The following is a 21,066-nucleotide window of genomic DNA, read 5'->3' on the forward strand; positions in this document are numbered from 1 at the left end:
AAAAAAAAAAAAAAAAAAAGTCTCTTTAGACTTCCTAGAAAAGAAAATGTGTTACTAGATGTTGAGAAACTTAATTGGGAACGAAAGAATGAATTACTGAAAACATACAGGGGATAAAAATAAATATACAAAAGAAAAAAATATATCTCACAATTAAAATATGAATATAAGTAATGGTGGAATTAAGCAATAATATTAATAAAATAAAAATAAAATTGCCTATTGACAGTGTCTTAATATCACTAAAGAGACTCCTTGTGTTGATTCCTCTGTCTACCTCAGAAGATCTAAAACCAGGCTGCAGCATTTTAGTCAACACTTCCTTTGTTTCAAAATTTTAAAGAACACAGGATAAATTAAATCTTAAAAACTCAAATATGTAAGTAGTCATTGCAGGGCAAATAGCAGCTCCATCGACTAATTTTACATAAAGAGATTAATACTACATTTCTGGTAACATAAATTTCCGTGGGACCTACAGTGCTACTGCAGTACAACATTTTCAGTGTTTCTGTTGCTCACAGAAATGACTTTTTTGTATGAGGACTTCCCGAGGTTTCCTTTTGAAAGTCTCACGAAAACGATTATGCAGATATTTCATGTTTGCTTAAGAAGAAAGAATGTGTCATCCTAAAACATGAAAATTAATATGCATTAAATGCCCTTAACTGGTTGGGTTTTTTTGTTGTTGTTGTTGTCAGACATAGAATCCTTTATGCAAGATTAATGTATTATTTTAGCAGGGCACCATGAATGAATGTATGTAGGAATGTGGTCAAAAGTCTGCATTTAGTTTCTGAAGGAAGTGAAAACTTCTATTCAAAAATGCCATGTGATAATCCACTCAGTGTTTCAACAAATAAAAACAAGGGCTGCCTCCTGTTCTCTTGTGTTGGCTCGTGACATCAGAGACAGATACTGGTGGCATGGCAGTAAAGGTTGAACCTTCCCGCCAATATCCTGTAACGTTTTGTTGCTGTGGGACAGATGGCAGCAGAGGGGCAGTCTGACACAACAGCATCTGACATGGAAGTGTGAGTGAAGCAAAGGTGTGTCACTGAATTCGCCGATGCAGAAAAAATGGCACTCACTGACATTCATCAACACTTGCTGAACATATGTGGAGATCAAGCAGTGAACGTGAGCACAGTGAGGCAGTGGATGGCGCGCTTCAGCAGTGGCAACAGCAACAGTGGGTCACCTCTGTTGATAAACCTTGTTAAGAACACAGCGTGCAAGCTCTTGTTTATTGTTGGTGAAAAGGCATAGCTCATAAAGGAGACTGTGTGAATAGTGTATTGTAGCTGAAAATTTTCTTTATCAGGTAGTGTTATTGTGCTCTTTGTACTGGTTGTAGTTTTAGAAAAAAATAGAAGGCATTATTTTCTGAGCAACCGATGTATATGAATAATTTAAGATGCGGTATGACTTTGTTCTGTGCAAACTGTTATATACAGTCAGGTTCAAGAACCATTCTGGTCAAACGTGAAATCTTCACAAGGAAGTATTCACCAAACAAGAAACTAAAAGTATAAAAGTATCAAAAGAGGATTTTAGTTATATATGTAATAAGAGCTAATAATTTTATTACTTCTTCATTTTAATTGAATCGCTGAATTTCCTGTTTCATTAAGTTTTTCCTCTTTGCGTTGGAGAACATGTTACATGAGCTTAAGGGAAAGACTCAAATAAATTATGAGAATAGAGAATTTAGGGCACAGGCAAGCCAGAAAACAGTTGTTTGTCTCAGCTGTGAGTTTCCTGGTACTTCATATCACAGTTAGGGTATAAGAGAGTATTGTTTGGGGGAAAAGCACAAACATTTTATTGTTATTTTTGCTTTTGTTATAGTAAACGATTATTCTTAACATACTTCCAATTTATGTCATTTTAGTCAACTTCTGTATTTGTAATGAAAATGCTGGTAGTATCAAGAAATGATTATTTTTACTGTAGTGGAAATATTGGTGGTAATGCAGATATTTCTTCAGGTAACCTTTAAGCTACTGATCGGAAAGAGGAATTAAACAGTTACATTTGATACACAGTTTGTAGAAGGAATAGATTATATTTATGGGCGAATGATATTTTTTTAAATCTCAGTATTTTAATGAGTATCCAGTGGTGGAACGATATAATTCTAGAATATAGTTTTCACATAACTTTTAGAATATGCGTTAGTAGTTAAATTAGCCTTGGTAATGTAATCAGTGACACATCTTAAATTGAATGTAGAGCCATAGTTTAGTTACTGCTAGACTGTGTTTAGTTTCAGTTATCTGCTTTAATTCTTACACTTGTTCATATCCTTGCCTTTTACTACTCAATTTTTAATGGACTCATCAATGATGTTGAATTTTGCCTAAGGAAGGTTTCACTGGAAATGCCATGAAAACATCTCTTAGTAAAAAGAAACTGGTCTGCTTATCTTTAAGAAAGTTTTGGATGGAGCTATAGATCCAGGAAGATCAGGAGTCAATAATGATGGCTCAGTTCACAAATATATATTACATTCTTTAATTGGCCTCTGTTTGAGTCAAAGTGGGTAGAGTAGTGCAGACTTGAAGCTTTTGCCACAAACACATAGAGCAGTCTTTTGGATGTTTCCAAACACTGTGCCTCAATTATTTCCATGTATTATCTTCAGTCTTAGCTGCTCCATTCTCAAAGCGTTATCTTCTATTTCTTATTTGACTCAGAGACTTTTTGAACCTGAATGTGTAGCTGTACAGAGTGGTTTGGTTTGGAGGTCTGGAGGCCTCCAGAGATCACTTGGTTAGGTTCCTTACTGAAGCAGGGATGCTCAGAGCAGGTCCATGTCCTGGTGACCATTGATGATCTTCAAGGTGGGAGAATCCACTGTCTGTCTGGGCAGCCTGTGCAAGCTCTCAATCACCTGCACAGTAAAGCTGTGTTTTCTAATATTCAGGTAGAACCTCCTTTCAGTTTATACTTTTTGCCCTGTCACTGGAAATCACTGAAAAAGCCTTTCTTTACATCCTTCTTTCAAATATTTACGTACACTGGTAAGATCCCTTAAGCTAGGGCCTAAGCAGTCCCAGCTATCTCAGCCTTTCCTTTAATGTATTATAAACTGATGTCAATAGCAGGTAATGTAAATATTACCTAGGTTTTCATAAAATCGAATACTGAGTGTCATCTGTCAATATTCTTAAACTAAAGCTTTTATCAATGAAATATCCATTATCAATGAAATATCCATATAGTTACTAAATTATTTTTTCCTAGTATTTTTTTTGAGAAAATATTCAAGGCTAGGACAGTCAGACATATTTTTAATTATTCAAACAGAAAAAGGATCATTTCAAAACATGATTATTTAGTTAGTTAGTTATTTTGTCTATTTGTTACAAAAATGTTAGCATAGAGATACAGTGCTGTAAGGATAAGTATTTTGCACATTTAGACCAGTGGATGGAATTTCATTGGCAGTGATTTTTTTATCAATATAGAGAACTTTAGTCTGTGTTTAGACCAGCAGAGAAGTCCTGTCTTTGCTCTACATTTTTTTAAAAAACATTTATATTAGCTATTATCAAAATTTGAACTTTCTTACCCACTGTTTTTTTCTATTATTTATCTTTCTGAACTCCTTTGTGACCCAGAATACTTGGCAGGTAGCAGTAGCTTGCTCTGCAGAGGTGTCATTGGCAGAGAACACCTTGTGTGGAGGGCTTGTATCGCAAGGGAAAGCCCAGTGTACTCATAACTTTGCCTTCATAACTTTGAAGGACGAAGATGAGATTATTCATTTATCACTGGGACAAGTGTAAGGAATAAATCAGCCCCAGAGCCACCTTCCCAGGCCTCTCTAAGGGAAGTCTGCCTGGAGTTTAAGAATATGAGTGTGGGTTCTTAAACCGAGCAGAAAATTGACTGTAATGACACAGAATAAGAAAAAAAATATTAAAGGAATTGCCTTTAGCAGACAATATATTTTAACTCGTGTCGTTGTGGAATCAAGTTTTTCCTACTCAGGTTCACATCAGAAGTGCTGGTATGATGGCACTGAGCCTTTCTGTGGAATACACAAAGCCTTTGTTGCCTGGTGTGTTTCTTCTGAATCAGTGGACTGGGGAGTTTGGCCCACTATTAGAGAAGGTGATATTGCTGTGTTAAAACAATTAATTGATATGTTTTCTGTGAGTATGTCAAATGTATTCTTTTTCTATTTTCCTAGGAGTAAAATGCATCTGAGTTTAGTAGGTCTATGTTACTATTACTCATTGTCTAAAGGATTTAGGGCTGGCCTCTGCCTCACTTGATATTCCTAACTGTGGAAATAAATCCTGAGGATAGAGAAGAAAATTGCTTGAAAACCTACATTCAGCTGCTGTGTTATTTCTTCTTTGTCAAAAAGTTTTGACCTGGTCACTCTGAAAGTAATGCCTATATATTTCTACTGAAACTACAACAGATACAGAGTGCAATAGCAGTATTTAATAGTGTAAATTCTCAGCTACAAAAAAAAAGCTATCTTTCAACATAGTTGCCATCACTACCTATGCATTTTAACCAGCCATGAACAAGAGCTTTCGTGTCATGCTTGTAAAAATCTGCATGCAATTCGTAACGTGGCTTGTCTTTCATGTTGCTGTCGCCACTGCTGAAATGCACCACATGCTGCCTATCTGCATCCACTAGTTGGTCTCCATCAATGTTCAGCAAGCATCAGTAAATGTCAGTAGGTTTTTGATGTTTTCTTCTCACGAAGAGGATCTGTGTCACACCTTTAGTTCATCCACACTTCCACATCAGACCCACTGTGTCAGAGTGCACCTCTGCTGCCATCTGTCACATGGCAATAACATGTCATGGAATATTGGTGGGAAGGTTCAACCTCTACTGCCATATCATCAATATCTGCTTCTGGCTTTGTGGGACAATATAATAAAATGGGAGGGATTATAGCCCTCATAATTATCCTGTGTAATTAAAACTGCAATATTAATACACTCAGAAGAATGGTTAGGAATACTGTGAATGGATTCAGCTCCATTTAAATACTTTACCTTGTGAAGGGATGCTTTAAGTGATTTGAAATTTTTGGGAGTATTGTCCATTCTGTTCCTGTTCATTAGCTAAATAGATTTTAATTTGTTCAAAGCTGTCAGTCTGATGCTGTCTTGAAACACATCACCGAAATAAGCAGAACAAATTAGAAAAACCACTTTCCTGCAGATGACTTAATTCTGCTTTTATTTCTGCATTTCATATTTCAATTTCAATTTCATGCCACATTTTTATTACTTCCGTTCTTGATGTTTAGCATCACAGACTATTTACAAGAGTCATAGAGTAGCCATGTTCCCTCAACTTTCTTCCAGTGTATTTCAAGGTTCAAGAACAAGTTGAAAATCACATCTACTTATTGTACCTAGAGTACTGGAATACCTGGAGTATCGCTAGATTGGTTTTGGGCTTCATGTTAAGTAGTTTAGTTCTGTGCTTTATTTTGCTCCTGTTACCACTCTATATTGTTTCCATCTATGTTAGACAGTAGAAGGTGCTAACAAAGAGTTATGGGTAAAGCTACAGATCAATGTGGTTTAACGTCCTTATTTCTAATTGTTGTTTTGTGGTTTATTGTGTCACAGGAATGAACTGATACAACTGTTAAATAAATTGAAAGATTAAGTCCTTGATCATGTTTCTAGTGTAATACAGTAGGATAGGATTTGTTTCCTGGATATTTGAGAGTAATGGTTTGATTCTGTGTTATCCCCTTTGAGTCACAGAAATCATCAGTGCAGTTCTGGATAAATTTCTTCAGGATAAGATCTATTGCTATGTATTGTGTCATTAGTGTTGATTTATATTTCTCTATTAATTTTAATCAATTATTTATACTCTTCCGTTGAATTAATCACATCATATCTGTGCAACCATAAAAGAAAGAGAAAGGACAGATGTACTATTTCTAGTGGTATTCTTGTTCTCAGGGAGGATAATATCAGAAGAGAAACATACTGTGCAACCACATTCTTACGGTAATTGCTCTAAGTAACTTCAGAAGTAATTCAGAAGTTTTACCTGCTAAGTCAAAATGGAGCAGATTATTACCTTAGTCCAGTAGTGTTAGATAATGCATCTTGAAACTTTTAAGTAAGATATAGTGGTCAGTGCCTCAGTGTTCTTCTGTTCATACATTACAGGTCTTACTATAGTATTTCAAATTTCTTGGTGCAAAATAAGTACCTCAAAAGCAAAAGAAAAATTAACCCAAAGTCAGAGCAGTGAAAACATATACTAGAACGATAGGAATAGTCTCTTCTGGAATAGCTGCCATTCAAAGGAAGAAAAGTGTGTGTGTTTATATATATGTGTGTGTGTGTGTGTGTGTGTGTGTATGTATATATGTATATATATTAGCAAACTCAGTGTATTCTCAGGCCAAAATATGTAAGAAGCTAAGAGATATCAGGCTGTCTTATCTGACATCCTGTGTTTACTTACAGAGGGTCTGTAGAGTTCTTTAGAAAGTTTTTCTTTGATCTTCCTGATGTACTAGTGAGAATAGGAATTTCTTCTCAGATAAGACAAGATATATGTATCCTATGTAAATGCCAAACTAAGTGACTGTTCTCATTTTCTAAGAGCCTCTGGAGTCACAGAGGAAATACAAGGCGTTTGTGTGAACGTGTGGCCAGATGGAAGTGGACCTAAGCATCCATCCCTTGGTAGAGACTGGAAATTAACACTTAAGCATGCTTTTAACACTTAGCTGCTTTGGTTAAGTTCTGAATTAAACACTCAGCTATGTTTTTTAGTAATTGCACATGTCTTGACCATGATGTGGAATGGCTTGGTGAAAATTGCAAGACTTTTTCTGAATCAGTGTAACCTACAGTTTTATGGAGTTCATGTGGGGAGAGGATGTAATCAGATGGCGTTTTGGAGTTGTTACAGGAAATCATGACTGATGTGTGGAGTTGAAATCCCATACAGGAGTGAGAGAATAGAGAAAATCCTGTGAATTTATGTCTTGAATATATAGTAGTGTCCAGTAGGTTGTTAGTATCCAGCCCAGAGAGAGGAAGGCACGGAGACACTTATTACCTGAAGGTAATAAATGATATTCTTCAAAGACAGACTTGCTTAAAGCCTTCTCTGCCATTTTCTTCACCCACTGAACAAAGATGAAACATTCAATAGCTTTCTGATTGTAAACATTAAAAGCGTACAACCAAAGCAGTGTTGGTAAACTGCATGCACTGTATTTGCAGAGGTACTCTACATGTGAGGATGTTAGGTATTACTTCTTTTTTGAACTCACCTTATTTCTGGGTAGAGCAATGAACGCAGAGACTATTTATTTATTTATTTATTTATTTATTTATTTATTTATTTCTCTGATGCTGTTTGGAGTCATTTCACACCATTACAGTTTTCAGGCTCTAAGTGCCAACTCAGTCAAATAAGTAACTAATTATAACACTTCTTTAATGTTGATATTCTTTTCTAGCTTCAGCGTACATTAGCAAGTGAACATAATAGCAAATGAATCTACCAATTAAATAGTTCTTATTTGTCTGAATGTGAAAAGTAACTCTTTTTTAAGTTCCCCTTGTCTTAAAAGAACATTACGTAGCTTTCTTTCCTTTCTCATCTTACAAGTCTTAATGTAGAGTTCCTACCTTCCTCATCTTTTCTGCTTGATGTGGGTTTGTTTTAAATGTTAGCTCTGACAGCCTAAAGTTGCAACAACACAGGACCATCCATTTTTTGGAGTCATTTGTGATCTGCCATTGTAAGAAGAAGCTGTGATCTTTTCTCTCCTTTTCTACTCCTCTGCAGCAGTAGTTGCCAAACTCTGTCCTCCTTCATCTGCTGACAGCCAAAGGAAAGCTATGATGTATTGCTGCCATAGGGAGAAGGATGGGAAATATCATGTCTGTTGCCAAAAATGCCAATCACCACTCGCTGCTGAAATATGTCCTCTCTGATCTGCTCCAAAACAGGGAACAAAGGCTGAATAGAAGGGTCATGAATCTCAAGATACAGGCTTTTAACCGTGAGCTAGAACTTTTGCAGTGAACTGAGTCCCCAGCTCAAAGCCATACCCTCAGCCAGTCATGTCAAATAGTGAACAACAGACTCAGTACATTACTTTCTGTGCGTGGACTCCCTCTGATCTGGTGCTAACAGCAATGGGCTGTCTTGCTCCAATTTATAGGAGGGAGAGGAGGCTCTTTTATATACCCAGCATGAGATTAAGAAGCAGTGGTTCAAATGTTGGTCTGACCAGTTTATCTTAATCAGGGAGATGGGGAAGGGGAGAAGGGCGATAGAAAAGATAGGAAATAGAAGCAAGGAGTCTTTGTAGGAAGCAAGAGGGAAATAGTCACCACCATGGATCCAGTGTGGTTTGTAGTTCAGTCACTGATCTTCAGTAGTGGTGGGTCATCGGGTGCTGTTGTTCTGTTGATGATGACGATTTTTCAATGGTAGTACAAACTTATTTATAAGCCCAAAGTGGTTGAGTCAGCTCTCTTTGGAGTGACAGCTCAAATCCAATGTCGTTGAGTCAGTTCTCCTTGGAGTGTCAGATTCTGGCTCTGGGATCTCAGCAGAAACTCCTTTGTTCCCATCTTCCAGGCCTTGCCAACAGATAAGAGGGAGCAGGAATTCCCACCTGCATCCTGTTTTCACAGGACATGATGATATCATTCCCCAATTTTCCCATACAGTAGCATCCATCACTTGCCTCCTCAGTAAATCAGTTAGAATCTTATTGCAAGAAGTACCTCAGGAAGCAAGCTTTTGAGTCAGAAGACAAAGAAGGGTTCTCACATGGACGAAGTGATGTGTAAGAACTCTAAAGTACTGTTAATGATTTACCTATACCAGGAGTCATTTTGAGGCATTGACTAATCCCAGTGTGGCTGAGGCTGGAAGAGACCTCTGGAAGTTATCTGGCCCAACCCCTGCTCAAGCATGGACACCCAGAGCAGTGTGCCCAGGACCATGTCTAAGAGGCTTCCTAAGATCTCCAAGGAGAAAATGACCAAACCTCTATGGGCAGCTGTGCTTCCTGATGTTCAGAGGGAATCCCTGCATGTTCCAGTTTGTGCCTGCTGCCTCTTCTCCTGGCTCTGGGCACCACTGAAAAGAGCCTGGCTCCATGCTCTTTGCACCCTCTATGCAGAGATTTACAAAAACTGACGAGATTTCCCTGAGCCTCCTCTCTTCTCCAGGCTGGGCATTCACAACTCCCTTGGCCTCTCTTTATAGGACTGGTGCTCCAGTCCTTCATCATCTTGGTGAATCCCTTGATCACCTTGTTGTAATGCTTCTGTTTACATCATTTAGGTAAGAATTATTAGTATGGGGCATAACATATCTGGAGTAATTGCAACAGAGATGAAAAAACAAAACAAAACAAAAAAAGCGATTGATGAATATCATTTAATAATTATTTACAAGTTTGTACAAAAGTCTAAAAAAAGAAATACAGTTGGAAAGAAAGGTCATTCTTTAGGGTTGTGGGGGGTTTTTATAGGTAAAACTGCCACTCTGTAACTGTACGAGATAGTCCGTCATAGTAAACAGTGGGGTGTTACAAAAAAATGAACACTTTACAAGCCTCTTTCTACGTCAGAAAATATATACATATGCATTTTCTCATCTGCTTGTGTGATTTTCCTTAAAAGTGTTCTTTATTAGAACAGCCTTTATAGTAATTAGTACATTTCATAGTTTTTCACAGGTATGTGACTTTAAAGCACAAATAGGTAAAATACAAGGTTGCACTTCAGAAATACAGCAATGATATGAATGGGAGGATATTTTGTTTAATTGCAGTATATGCCATTAAAAATCACCATTCACAGGAGTCATCTTTGATTATCATAATATTGCTCTTTATTCAGGCTGGATAAATAATGTAGATGTTAGTTGATTTGGTAAATTGTTTATAATCATTCAGCATTTTTTAATGCCGAGAGCATCTTACACTGCTTTTAGTGACAATCATTTTGATACTTGTGCACAGCTCTTTCTCTTTCTGCCTTGCTGAAAAGCATCAGTGATTCCCCAGTGAAGTAACTCAAACCTTTTATCATTGAAAAAGGCGTGCTAAATTTCTTGGCAAGAATGGTTGATGCTACTGATTTACTATTTTAATTTTATGGCCGAACTATTGAACCTTTTCGTGCTGCTTCCATTTTTCGACTTCAGACCTAATTTGCTGAATGGCATAAAAGAAAAAAAGAAAAAAAAAAAAGGAAAAAAAGAAAAAAAGAAAAAAAACCAACCCAAAATCTCTTTGCTCTGTGTGGGCGAGTGTTTTTTTTTTTTCCTTCATCTTAAAGACCATCTAACAGGAAATTGGTTCTCTGGTTCTCTTTACTCTGTAAAGAGACTGGAAAGACACAGGTGAACCATATTCATAGCCATGAAACATGAACATAACCATGTTTTGCAGCTTGGTGTTAGAAGACTCGTAGTCTCTTTATGCATATGGCACTCTGCACTGCTTTGTTTCAGCTTTTCATGTTTAGTTGTGTTGTTTAGATAGTTGATTAAGATAGAAATTACTTCAAGAAGTAGGTATTCAGAATCTTCACTTCTAGTTGGTTTAGCATCTTAAGCCAAGCACAGAATAATCCACTGATTCTTTAAAACCCAGCTATTTTAAATCAAGAAAGGGCACAAAAGATGTGCCCATTTTCTTCAAACAAAAGGAAGAATTTTAACTGATTTTCACATTATAACACATAATTTTACTATGTGAGAATTGTCCAAGGCTGTATTTTTTATGAAAGCATCCGTATCAGTCGTAGAGCCTATGGGAAATACTGGCTAATAACAGAAAGTGAGAAGATTGTCACTGAGACAAATTCATAGCTACAGGGTAGCTGGAGAATTTAGAAGAAACGTGTTTCTAGATACATGGTCATGCTGTGATAAACTAGATACTACAGCCTACTCAACCCCACTGCTAGATTCTGGAAGATGAGTCATATTTAGAGATTCTACAGTGACCTTGAGTGAGTGTTCTCATTATATTGAGATATGTTTTTTTGTGCTACTAAGGCCCAGGATGAAATTTGAATATGCTGAGATTGCTGAATGTTAAACATATAGTATAGTAGGAATACTAAGGAAAAATGAATTCATATATTCATTTAATTTTAGTTTTCATATTTCCAGTAAACATAATAGCAAAGCAGTGAGATTATTGCTGTATAACCCTTTCTAATGCATAAATTCTGTTTCTGAAATAAGCATGATAATTCATTTATTCAGTAATCTTTTATTTTTATTTTTTTTCAGTAACTTCTGGTCAAACTGTTGCTGTGGATACACAAACCAGGGTAACCAAGGAAACCACCAGCTCCACACCAGAAATGCCATCTTCTGTGGTTTTGGAGGTTCCAGCCTTAGCTGACTTCAATAAGGCATGGGCAGAACTAACTGACTGGCTTTCTCGACTGGATCGAGAGATAAAAGCTCAGAGAGTGACAGTAGGTGATCTTGATGATATCAACGACATGATCATCAAACAAAAGGTATGAGAAACACTGATTTTTCAAGTTGAAAGCCTCATGATCTTTATTCCATATAAAATCATTTCAGCAGGAGATACAGAAGAGATGATAGACTACAGTACTATGGCTATTTAAGTAGCCACTATGGTGGCTACATAAGCTACTTTATCTCATAGTTATTGGTTTGAATATTAAGATAATTAGTTGACAAACAAAAAATGATTCTTTAGTAGCGTCCCTGCTACTTAGATCAAATCTTTTTATCTTTCTGTTGCTTGTACTGATGGTGTAATAACAGAGTATGTATGGCAGTGATTGAAATATGAACCACTAGAGAAAGAGAGAATTATGTTGTAAACTCCAGATTGCCAGGTGAAAAGATACCCTACTGCATACCTTTTTCTTGCATTGTTTTTGTAATGACTTCTTGAGAACCTTCTGTCCTGCTGCTCTAGGGTTATGAAAAGCTCCTCAGTCATCCTAAACAAAAGAACAGCTTGCTAATGCAAGTGTTTTGTCAGCAATCAGCTTTTACTTATCTTTGAAAGCACACAAAAATAATATAGAAATACATGTGCAAGAACAAAGAAGACTAAACTAACTTTGTCTACTCAGTAGCAATAGAATTAATTTGTTGTTATACTGTTGAAAGTTAATTACCTGCCTTCCGGATTTAGCATTGCTCAATACAAAAGATTTGGCTTGCCTGTGCAAAACTTTGCAATGTTAAATTTACATTCAGTTCTGTTCTAAACTGAATTTGGGACTCTGTTATAAAACACACTTTTGCTTCCTCCTTCTCCTAATAGAAAGTCTGATTTATTTTAGGGAAGATATTGACATTCTACCTTTTTGCTTAAAGTAAAAAACAGAAAGAAACAATGGACAAATATTGCCTTGTAACTATACTAAACAGTGTTATAGGAAGGATGTACACTAAAATACACAGATGTCTGGTAGGATTTATTCTGTTTGTTTTCTTATACTTATTTACTATGTTGAATTATATAATCATTTATTAATTGAAGCATCTTTTAGAAGTGATGTGTATATTTTAATAATAATTGGTAGTTACTGCATCTTCTGTAAAGCTACAAGATTAAAATAGTTGCTTTGTCATTTGAAAAGAGCTAAAGAAGAATTGTCTGTAGATTATATTTCTGTCTTCTTGAGAATTGCTTTAAAATTTTATATTCTCAGATACTCGGTTCAAAATGATCTGGGTTTCTTTTTGCCTCACTGTAGCTTATTACTGTGGCAGGCAAAAACTTCAGCTACTTTTCTTTTATATATCTGCTTTACTTAAATGTGTGTTCATGCCACTAACTCTTGAGAACCACAATTGTCATTAATGTTATACACATTGTAAAATTGACTGGTTTATATCTGCATTTCATCTTAACTCAAGGCTGAAAAGACAGTTAAGTCAGCACTATTGTAGTCTTCCTCTCACTTGTTTTCTTGGCTGGGTACCATCTCTTTTTTCAATCCCATGCTGTGCTGGTAACAAAACCAGCAGGAAAACTCTTTTTTTGTGTGTGTTTACCTCTCTAATTGACTGTGCAACAGAATGTGACATTTAATATAGTCTCTGATGAAATGGAAGAATCGATGTCTAAATATAGACTGCAGTTCTGTTAACTTTCTCCCACTTCTCTAGTGATCATCAAGAAAAGGCACCACGTAGTAGATAGGGATCAACATAGTGAAACTTTGATTCTTCTCTTAAATCTGTCATTTAATTATTAGGTGAGATTAACAGTCAGTTTTAGCCAGGATTTTCGAAATTGAATGTACATTTTAGGTTTCACTCTTCAAAAGCCTTGCTTTCTAGCACATGGAGTCTACTGCAGTAAGTGAGCTGATGAAGTTGGACGTGTAAAAAGCCATGACAAAGATTATCTCAATTGGAAATCTAAAAGTAGTGGTTACCTTCCAAAATTTGCACATTGTGTAATGTGCATAGTCATGCATCCCCAGTGATTCAAAAGTCATTGGAAGTCACACTATTGTATTGTGATCTGCTTTGATAGTTGGTTTCACCTCCATAGGGAACTAGCACTGTTAGCTCTAATAGGAATTCCATTTTAGTAGATTGACAATGTTTTGTTTTGTTTTCTGCATCAGATTTTTGAATTTAGGTATAAAGTATCATTTTAACTCTGCCTGCCTTCCTCAGAAAAATTCATCATTATGAAGGCATATGTTTCCTAAAATTGTTTTATTATAATGCATCTCAAGTTGTTCACCTAGAATTCAGAACTGTTGGTATGCTACCAAGCCCTTACTGTTTTGGGGTTTTGTTTCCGTTTCATATTTCTTCCAATAGAGAGAGCTGCATTTATTATAAGAAATTGAAATGTCAAAGCAAACATTTTAAAAGCAAAGAAATCTGATATCCTAGCAACGTATGTAACATGACATTTTCTAAACCGTCCAGGTAAAAGTAAGTGACCTTAGATTGTCCTTTCTTTCACAGCAGCATGTAATGTTATCGAAGCTAAGTCTCTGAGGGCATTTTGGTTAGGTTCATTTCATTCTGATTGTGTCACAAGACCAAAGCCGCTAACTCTGACATATTTTTCCCCCGTAAAAGTTTAAGACATCATTAACCCCCACTTGAACCTCTGCTTGGAAGTGATCACAGTGTACTGGTACTTCTGTGTGAATGGTTAGGATAATAAAGTAGCATGCACAAGGGCTAATTGTGGAACAAAAAGCAAAACAAGACAGCCATTTTAAAAAGAAAATATTTTAGTGGCAGCTTTCCTTTAAAGAAAGAAACGGAGCAACTAAAATTCTGCTAAGCAGTGCACATTCTATATAGTAAAATGAACAAACTAAATGAATAATATAATGACTGTTCATTTCAGACATCTCTAGTTAATCTTTCTGTCAAATGAGTAGTAGGTATTTCTTTCATGCAAATGTGCTATGTTTTACTTTCTGCCTATCATTGCATACATTCTGTGTAATTAAAGTAAAAGATTCTAAAAAGTTTGTAGTTAAAAAATGTTAGCATCGGTTCCATGTTTTCATTAGGGGCAGATTATTATAATCATCTGCTTGAATACTGATGCTTTGTGGAATTTGATCCTCAAAGAAATAGATTTAAGGCAGGCTCACAATAGGATCATGTATATGTTTTCTTCAGATAACCTTCCATTTATAAATGACGTTCAGAGGAAATAAGAATATATAATATGCCAAGATGTAAGTAGCTAAGGAACGTAGCAGAATTAAGTTCACACTTTTTTTCATTTCATTGTCCTTACTTCAGAGCAAATAAGGTATTTTAAATTTGATGCTTAAGTAAGGGTTCTTTATAAAAGAGGAAATACAGACAGAAGAACAGGATAATAAATTATGTTTTGTTGTGTTACAGAAAGATGAAACCTTTCCTTAGCTAAGATGCCAGAAAGCCTCTACTCTGAAACTCTGCTTTGGCATCATTATATTTTGAGGAAAGCTTGGAATGGGAGTAGATAGATTTCTACTGAAAACAGTGAAGCATGAATGCTGTGCAGAGCAGGAAAATAGTTAGCAATTCCGTTAAAAGAAATCAACTGCTATAATATCTTTAAATTTTGAATTTTATCCATGGGTTTTGCATGCTGTCCATGCAAACTTCTCATAGCATATGTTACTGAAAACATGGCTTTTAGCTGTAGTGGCTGAAAATATGTTTTTATTTAAGTATTAAGTATTAAAAAGTATTATAATAATGTTACAGTGCTAATAAATTTAGCTACAGCTTTTGGTTCTGAGGGTCTAGGTTGAGTGTACATGTTTAGGGATGGCTGAGCAAATTTCTCTGAAGGAATTATATCTTAGAGTGAGACCAATAGTCAAACTAGTTACTAAGACTTCTAAGGAAAGAAGAGGAGAGGATATTTCTAGGTAATGGTTTATTCGTTTTAAAGTATTCTTCTGAAAAGATACCAGGTAATTTATTTCTACTCAATTAATTTGTCAATATTCTAAAAGCAGGTTTGATTGTCCATCAGTTAAAGAAGTAAACAAAATTAGAACGAGGAATTTGTTTTCACTACTAGTTACTGAATTGATTTTTCAGTAGCTGAAGATCTTGTGCGGATGTTGATAATAACATAATTGTAGAGGAATAATATTGGTTTATAAGGTATGCAATTAACAGGCAAGTGTGGGCTGAAGTGGAAGGTTTGAGGATGTTCTACCAATCCCTTCCCATTGGGTATATGTACTTTGCATCATCACAGCTTTGTAGTTATACATACATTAATATTCTGATAGATCAGAAGAATGGTAAATTTTCTGTCCAATCTGTTTTCCAACGTTGTGTGTGTGTGTGTGTGTGCGTGCATGCAAGGCAGAGTGGCTGGAAGACTGTATAGAGGAAATAGACCTGAGGGTATTGATTGACGCTCGACTGAACATGAGCCAGCAGTGTGCCCGGGTGGCCAAGAAGGCCAATGGCATCCTGGCTTGCGTCAGAAACGATGTTGCCAGCAGGAACAGGGAAGTGATTGTCCCACTGTACTCAGCTCTGGTGAGGCCGCACCTCCAGTACTGTGTCCAGTTTGGGGCCCCTCACTGCAAGAAAGACATTGAGGCCCTGGAGCGGGTTCAAAGAAAGGCAACAAAGCTGGTGAGGGGCCTGGAGCACAGGCCTTATGAGGAGCAACTGAAAGAGGTGGGATTGTTCAGACTGGAGAAGAGGAGGCTCAGGGGAGAAATTACTGCTCTCTATAACTACCTGAAAGGAGGTTGTAGTGAGCTGAGGGTCGGCCTCTTCGCTTGTGTAACTGGTGATAGAACTAGAGGGAATGGCTTCAAGCTGCGCCAGGGGAGATTTAGGCTGGATGTTAGGAAATACTGCTTCTCTGAAAGAGTGGTCAGGCACTGGAATAGGCTGCCCAGGGAGGTGGTGGAGTCACCGACCCTGGAGGTGTTCAAGGAACATTTGGATGTTGTTTTGAGGGACATGGTTTAATGAGAACTATTGGTGATAGGTGTATGGTTGGACTGGATGATCTTGTAGGTCTTTTCCAGCCTTGGTGTTTCTGTGATTCTGTGAAATACTGATTTCCAAATCTATTTCCTGCCTCGGCAGTAGTAAAATTTGTAGTTCTGTATTACAGGATGCAAATGGCGCACTATAAATAGACTCATGTTACATTTCCATCTGTCCATATCATTCGTATTGGAAGTGAAAGCAATGGATAAGGTGAGGTCCTTAACTTTTTGGCTACCTCTACGTAGACTGGAAAAATTTTCATACAAGTCATGTGGACATGAAAAGATCCACCTGCAGATATTATATCTGCATTTGAAGATATCTACGATTGAAGAACATCATAGAAGATTTTACACTTAGAACTGAATGTTTTCCATTACTGTATTCTGATATGCTTAAATTGAGGAATTTGCTACTAGTCCAGAGCCCAAGTATAGTGCTAGTAAGCTGAGAAATGTTAATATTTTCAGAATCAGATTCAAAAGCATTTTTCCACCATTCCTCCCTCAATTATGTCTTGCTGCTTTGGTGGTTGTTTTTCAAGCTTCACATTGTCTAGGATTTTCCATATACATGTAAATACTAAGCTAGAGCCATTCCCCAGGCAACTGTTGAATCAGGGACAGCTAGATCCCAAAGCTAGAGCTGAAACTGATTCTGCAGCATGCTCGTGTTCACTGATAGTTTTGTACACCTCCTCTGCTGGCAGAATTCCAGAGATGTCTTTATGACATGGGTGGTGTGGAAAACCTTCTTTAATACTATGAATTTTGCATATAATTTTTCACTCATGAGACTACTGTCATAATTTTGTCCATATTTTAGAGTGATGTTCTTCTGTTTAACATTGGAAGTCTAGTAGAATTCTGATTTTAGATAGTTGTGCTGTTAGGCTCTTCAAGAATTAATTCTTATTTATAAGTAGTACTGGAAGGATGATTTCAGTGTTCTAAGTGAATAAAATACTCATTACCAAATGGAGTCCTAAGTATACTAAAATAAAGTTTGAATTACAAAATTTGTGTGCTGAACAATTATTATTATTATTATTATTATTGTAATAGAAGAAAAATGAAGATGCATCAGGCTTTTAAGATTATTCTTAAAGGGTAGAAAATGAAGCAGGATGCTCTAGAGGGTCTGGAGATGTCTTTAAAGGGAAATGAGAGGGGAAAAATAATCTTCTGTTAGCCTGAAAATTGAACCTCATGGGATACAAAAATTGTGTCAGGAGAATCTTTGTTAATACTTTGTAGCAGATCAAGACAGTTGATATTTTAAAACAGATTGACCACCTCATTATGGGTTGTTAGATAGTTAATTTGTTTTCTGCAACAATAAAAAAGCTGTCTAAACACTGCATTTTGGAGAGTGATTAACAACTGTTTCCTTATTTCTCTTAAATGTTAATCGCTAGGATGCACATAAAAATTTTACCTCTAAGGGTCTGAGTCTAAACTCATTGATGTAAAAGAGTTACTTTCATCATTTTTCAATTAGTTTTCAGTCAGGCTGCAAATCATCACTCAAATGAAAAATACCATTGTGCCGAAAGATAACTTTCCTCTGATTGCTTTTATTGGCCTATTGTGAAATAAACTGATAGTTTTTTTTTTTTTTCCTAATTCCTGACAAATAAGCTTGCAGGAAAAGATAAATTATCGTGATTAGTGCAGCTGGCATCCTGTTAGTTTCAGTGGGTAAGGGACAAGAGTCTAGAAACTCATTTTCAATTGCATTTCTGTGTTGAGAATTAGAAGTACACCGTTTTCACTAGGGTTACATTTTTCAATAGCAAATATAAATCTGACCTATCTTAAAAATATAAATGACCTATTCCATCAAAATTGGACTTTACCTCCCCTACTCTTCTATCTAAATCGATCTTTTACTGTGTATGTTTGCAGTCTGGTAATATGTGCAAGTCAGACAAAAAACAGTGAGCCTTCTACAAGAAGGCAGAAGGTGTAAAAACTGCATAAGTCTTCATGAATTCTGTGTCTGTCCAGTTGGAAAGAAAGTTGAGCTATGTTCTGGGCTGCATGTGATTAGATCCTAACGAAGATACTGAGGAAAGTGATTAGTCCTCTTAATCAGCATCTGTGAAACTACATTTCAAAGTGCTCTATCTAGTTTTGGGCTTCCCCTTGTACAAGAAAGATATGGAGGGAGTCTTGGCCACTGAGGTGGTCAAAAGCACTTGATTTGAGGAGGGCCAAGGACCTGGGCTTGCTCAGCCTGGGAAAGAGTTCAAGGAACCTAATTGCTGTATATGGCAATTTGCAAAGGTGCACAGCAAAAGGTTGAGAGGTGATAGACACATTCAGCAGCAAAGCGAATTTGGATTAGATACTAGGAGAAAACATGTTCATGATGAAGATACCAAGATACTGCAATAGGCTATCCAGGGAGGCTGTGGATTCTCCATCCTTGGGGATACTCAACAGCGAAGTGGACAGGGCCCTGTATGACTTGAAGTTTCTCTGAATTTGATCCTATTTCAGTTCTAAGCAAGTTTGGCAAGATGATCTCTAAAGATCCCTTCCAGTGTAAATTATTCGGTAATAATATATCAATGCTATTTATAAAGAGCAAGGTTGTGTGTTGTATGTCTTGTCAATGAAGTACACTTTAAAGGAAGGGAAATATGGCTTTATGCCACTTTTGCAGCCTTCCCACCTCAACTGTGATTTGCTCTAAGGTCTCATACAATTTTGATGAATAATTTTGTTTGAAATACTGCAGTGAGGGTCTGTATTTGGCAGTTACACAAGTTACACAAGTGTTAAGCGGCTGTGTTTTTCTATTCGTGTTAACATACACTAGTATTAGTAGTAACAGGAAAGGTATGAGTGGTTTTGTTTTTATTTAGAAATTACAAGAAATACTGTTTCCAAATGATTGTGCAATGTATAAAATTCTAATCTAGTTGTAATCATAAAATGCAAATTAAAACTAAAGGGACTGATTGTATATTTACTCATTTTATCTGTGAAAAGATTTGAGCTCTTCTCAGAGAAATAAGTTTTCCTTTGTCAGAAAATAAAAATATCAAGTCCCAGCAGAACTTCCTAATGAAGCTCATCTTGGAAGACTGTTCTCTTATGTAAAAAAAAGAAAACAATCTCAGAATTTCAACTAAAAAAGTCTACTGTCTTAAAACGTACACTGTTGGTTTCTCATTGTGCAGGGTGCTCTGCTGCTTCTATAAACACTGCCTGATAGTAGTATAGATTCAGGGATTTGCTAGCAGATGGACAATTCCCTCTTGAGGCAAAGCAGCCAGCAATGTCATTATCATCCTTCTCTCTGAAGGAATTGTTTCTACTAAAATTCACTAGCTTTGTAAGCTGTGGGATGTGTCAAATAACTTGTTTCTAGTGGCTTAACATCTATTGCAGTAAACTGAATTCTTGGAATTCCTTCTTCTCTTTTCCCAGTATGCTGTAATAATTTTTTTGCACTTAGAAAAGCTTTCATGGAGAGTTTTCTGATGGTTAAATTGTTTCATAACATTCATGTGAAGTAATTAAGACAACTGAATGTGGAAAGCAGGTGTGCACTGGAATGTCAGGAAGAGACAGCCACAAACTCACTAAGGCTCCTTTGAAATATTTAGATTTTATGTGGAGCTGCTTGTAAGTCAAAGGTAAAACTCATAATAACAGCCATAGTAAAGGCATATTTGTTTTTAAGGGCATAATGGTCTTGAATACCAGTCTCCATTCACTAAACTCTAGGCATAGTGGTGGAAATCGTCACTAGACCTAAGACGAATAAACAATAACTTTCTGTGGGTCTGGGGAGGGATAGAAATAATGGGGCATTGCAAGTATTGGCAAGTTGTTATTTTGGGGGACGTGCAGAATTTGTGTAATCTCTGTTGTAAATTTGTGTAATCTGTTGTAATTTGTGTAAACTCTGTTGCCCCACATTCTTCCCTACCTCTTTGGAACTTGGCTGGTCTGGTTCCCATCTGACTCGAGTCCCTGTTGGTACATTTCTTTTTATCACAGATTCTGCATTTGTTTCTACTAAGCTGAATTTTGGCATGCAGAAGATGAGGATATAAAGTCTAATTTTGCTTAACACCTCTGACAGCTAATTTCCTTTGTTGGTGATGAACAATATGTTGAAGAAACACTAGGTTGTGTTTTTTTCATTAGTCCGCGGGGGAGAATTGTGTTTGTTTTTTGTTTTGTTTGATATAAAAACACTAGTACTGTAAGAATAAGTTCTCAAATGTTCATATCTGTGAACAACAAATTTACAATGTAAATAGATAAAATATTATTTTTTACATTACTGTGTGCTCCAATGAAATCCAAGAAAATGACTGAGTACACTTTGAACTTGAAATATGAAAGTAATTCCATTAAAAGAAATAAGACTATATGTTTCTCTAAAGAAAGACTTTAAAGCGTTTTCCTGAATTGAGCCAGAGAACTCAACACTTCAGTTGAGTTCTGAAGGACTTAATTAAAAAACACAACTGTTTCTTTAGTAAATGTGGGCCATTTCACGTCACTCAGACCTGTCATCTGTCTCTGTATCTAG

General features: G+C 36.4%; 1 protein-coding gene across 1 annotated transcript in view; it reads left to right on the forward strand.

The window, feature by feature from the left end:
• DMD (dystrophin) overlaps positions 1–21,066 on the forward strand; it is a 1,000,055-nt gene that overhangs the window by 659,397 nt on the left and 319,592 nt on the right. Inside the window, 1 exon segment of the mRNA XM_031557153.1 lies at positions 11,299–11,534. Coding sequence (XP_031413013.1) covers positions 11,299–11,534 — 236 coding nt within the window.

The sequence above is a fragment of the Meleagris gallopavo genome, chromosome 1 (assembly GCF_000146605.3).
Source record: "Meleagris gallopavo isolate NT-WF06-2002-E0010 breed Aviagen turkey brand Nicholas breeding stock chromosome 1, Turkey_5.1, whole genome shotgun sequence".
In the NCBI taxonomy this organism is placed as follows: domain Eukaryota; kingdom Metazoa; phylum Chordata; class Aves; order Galliformes; family Phasianidae; genus Meleagris; species Meleagris gallopavo.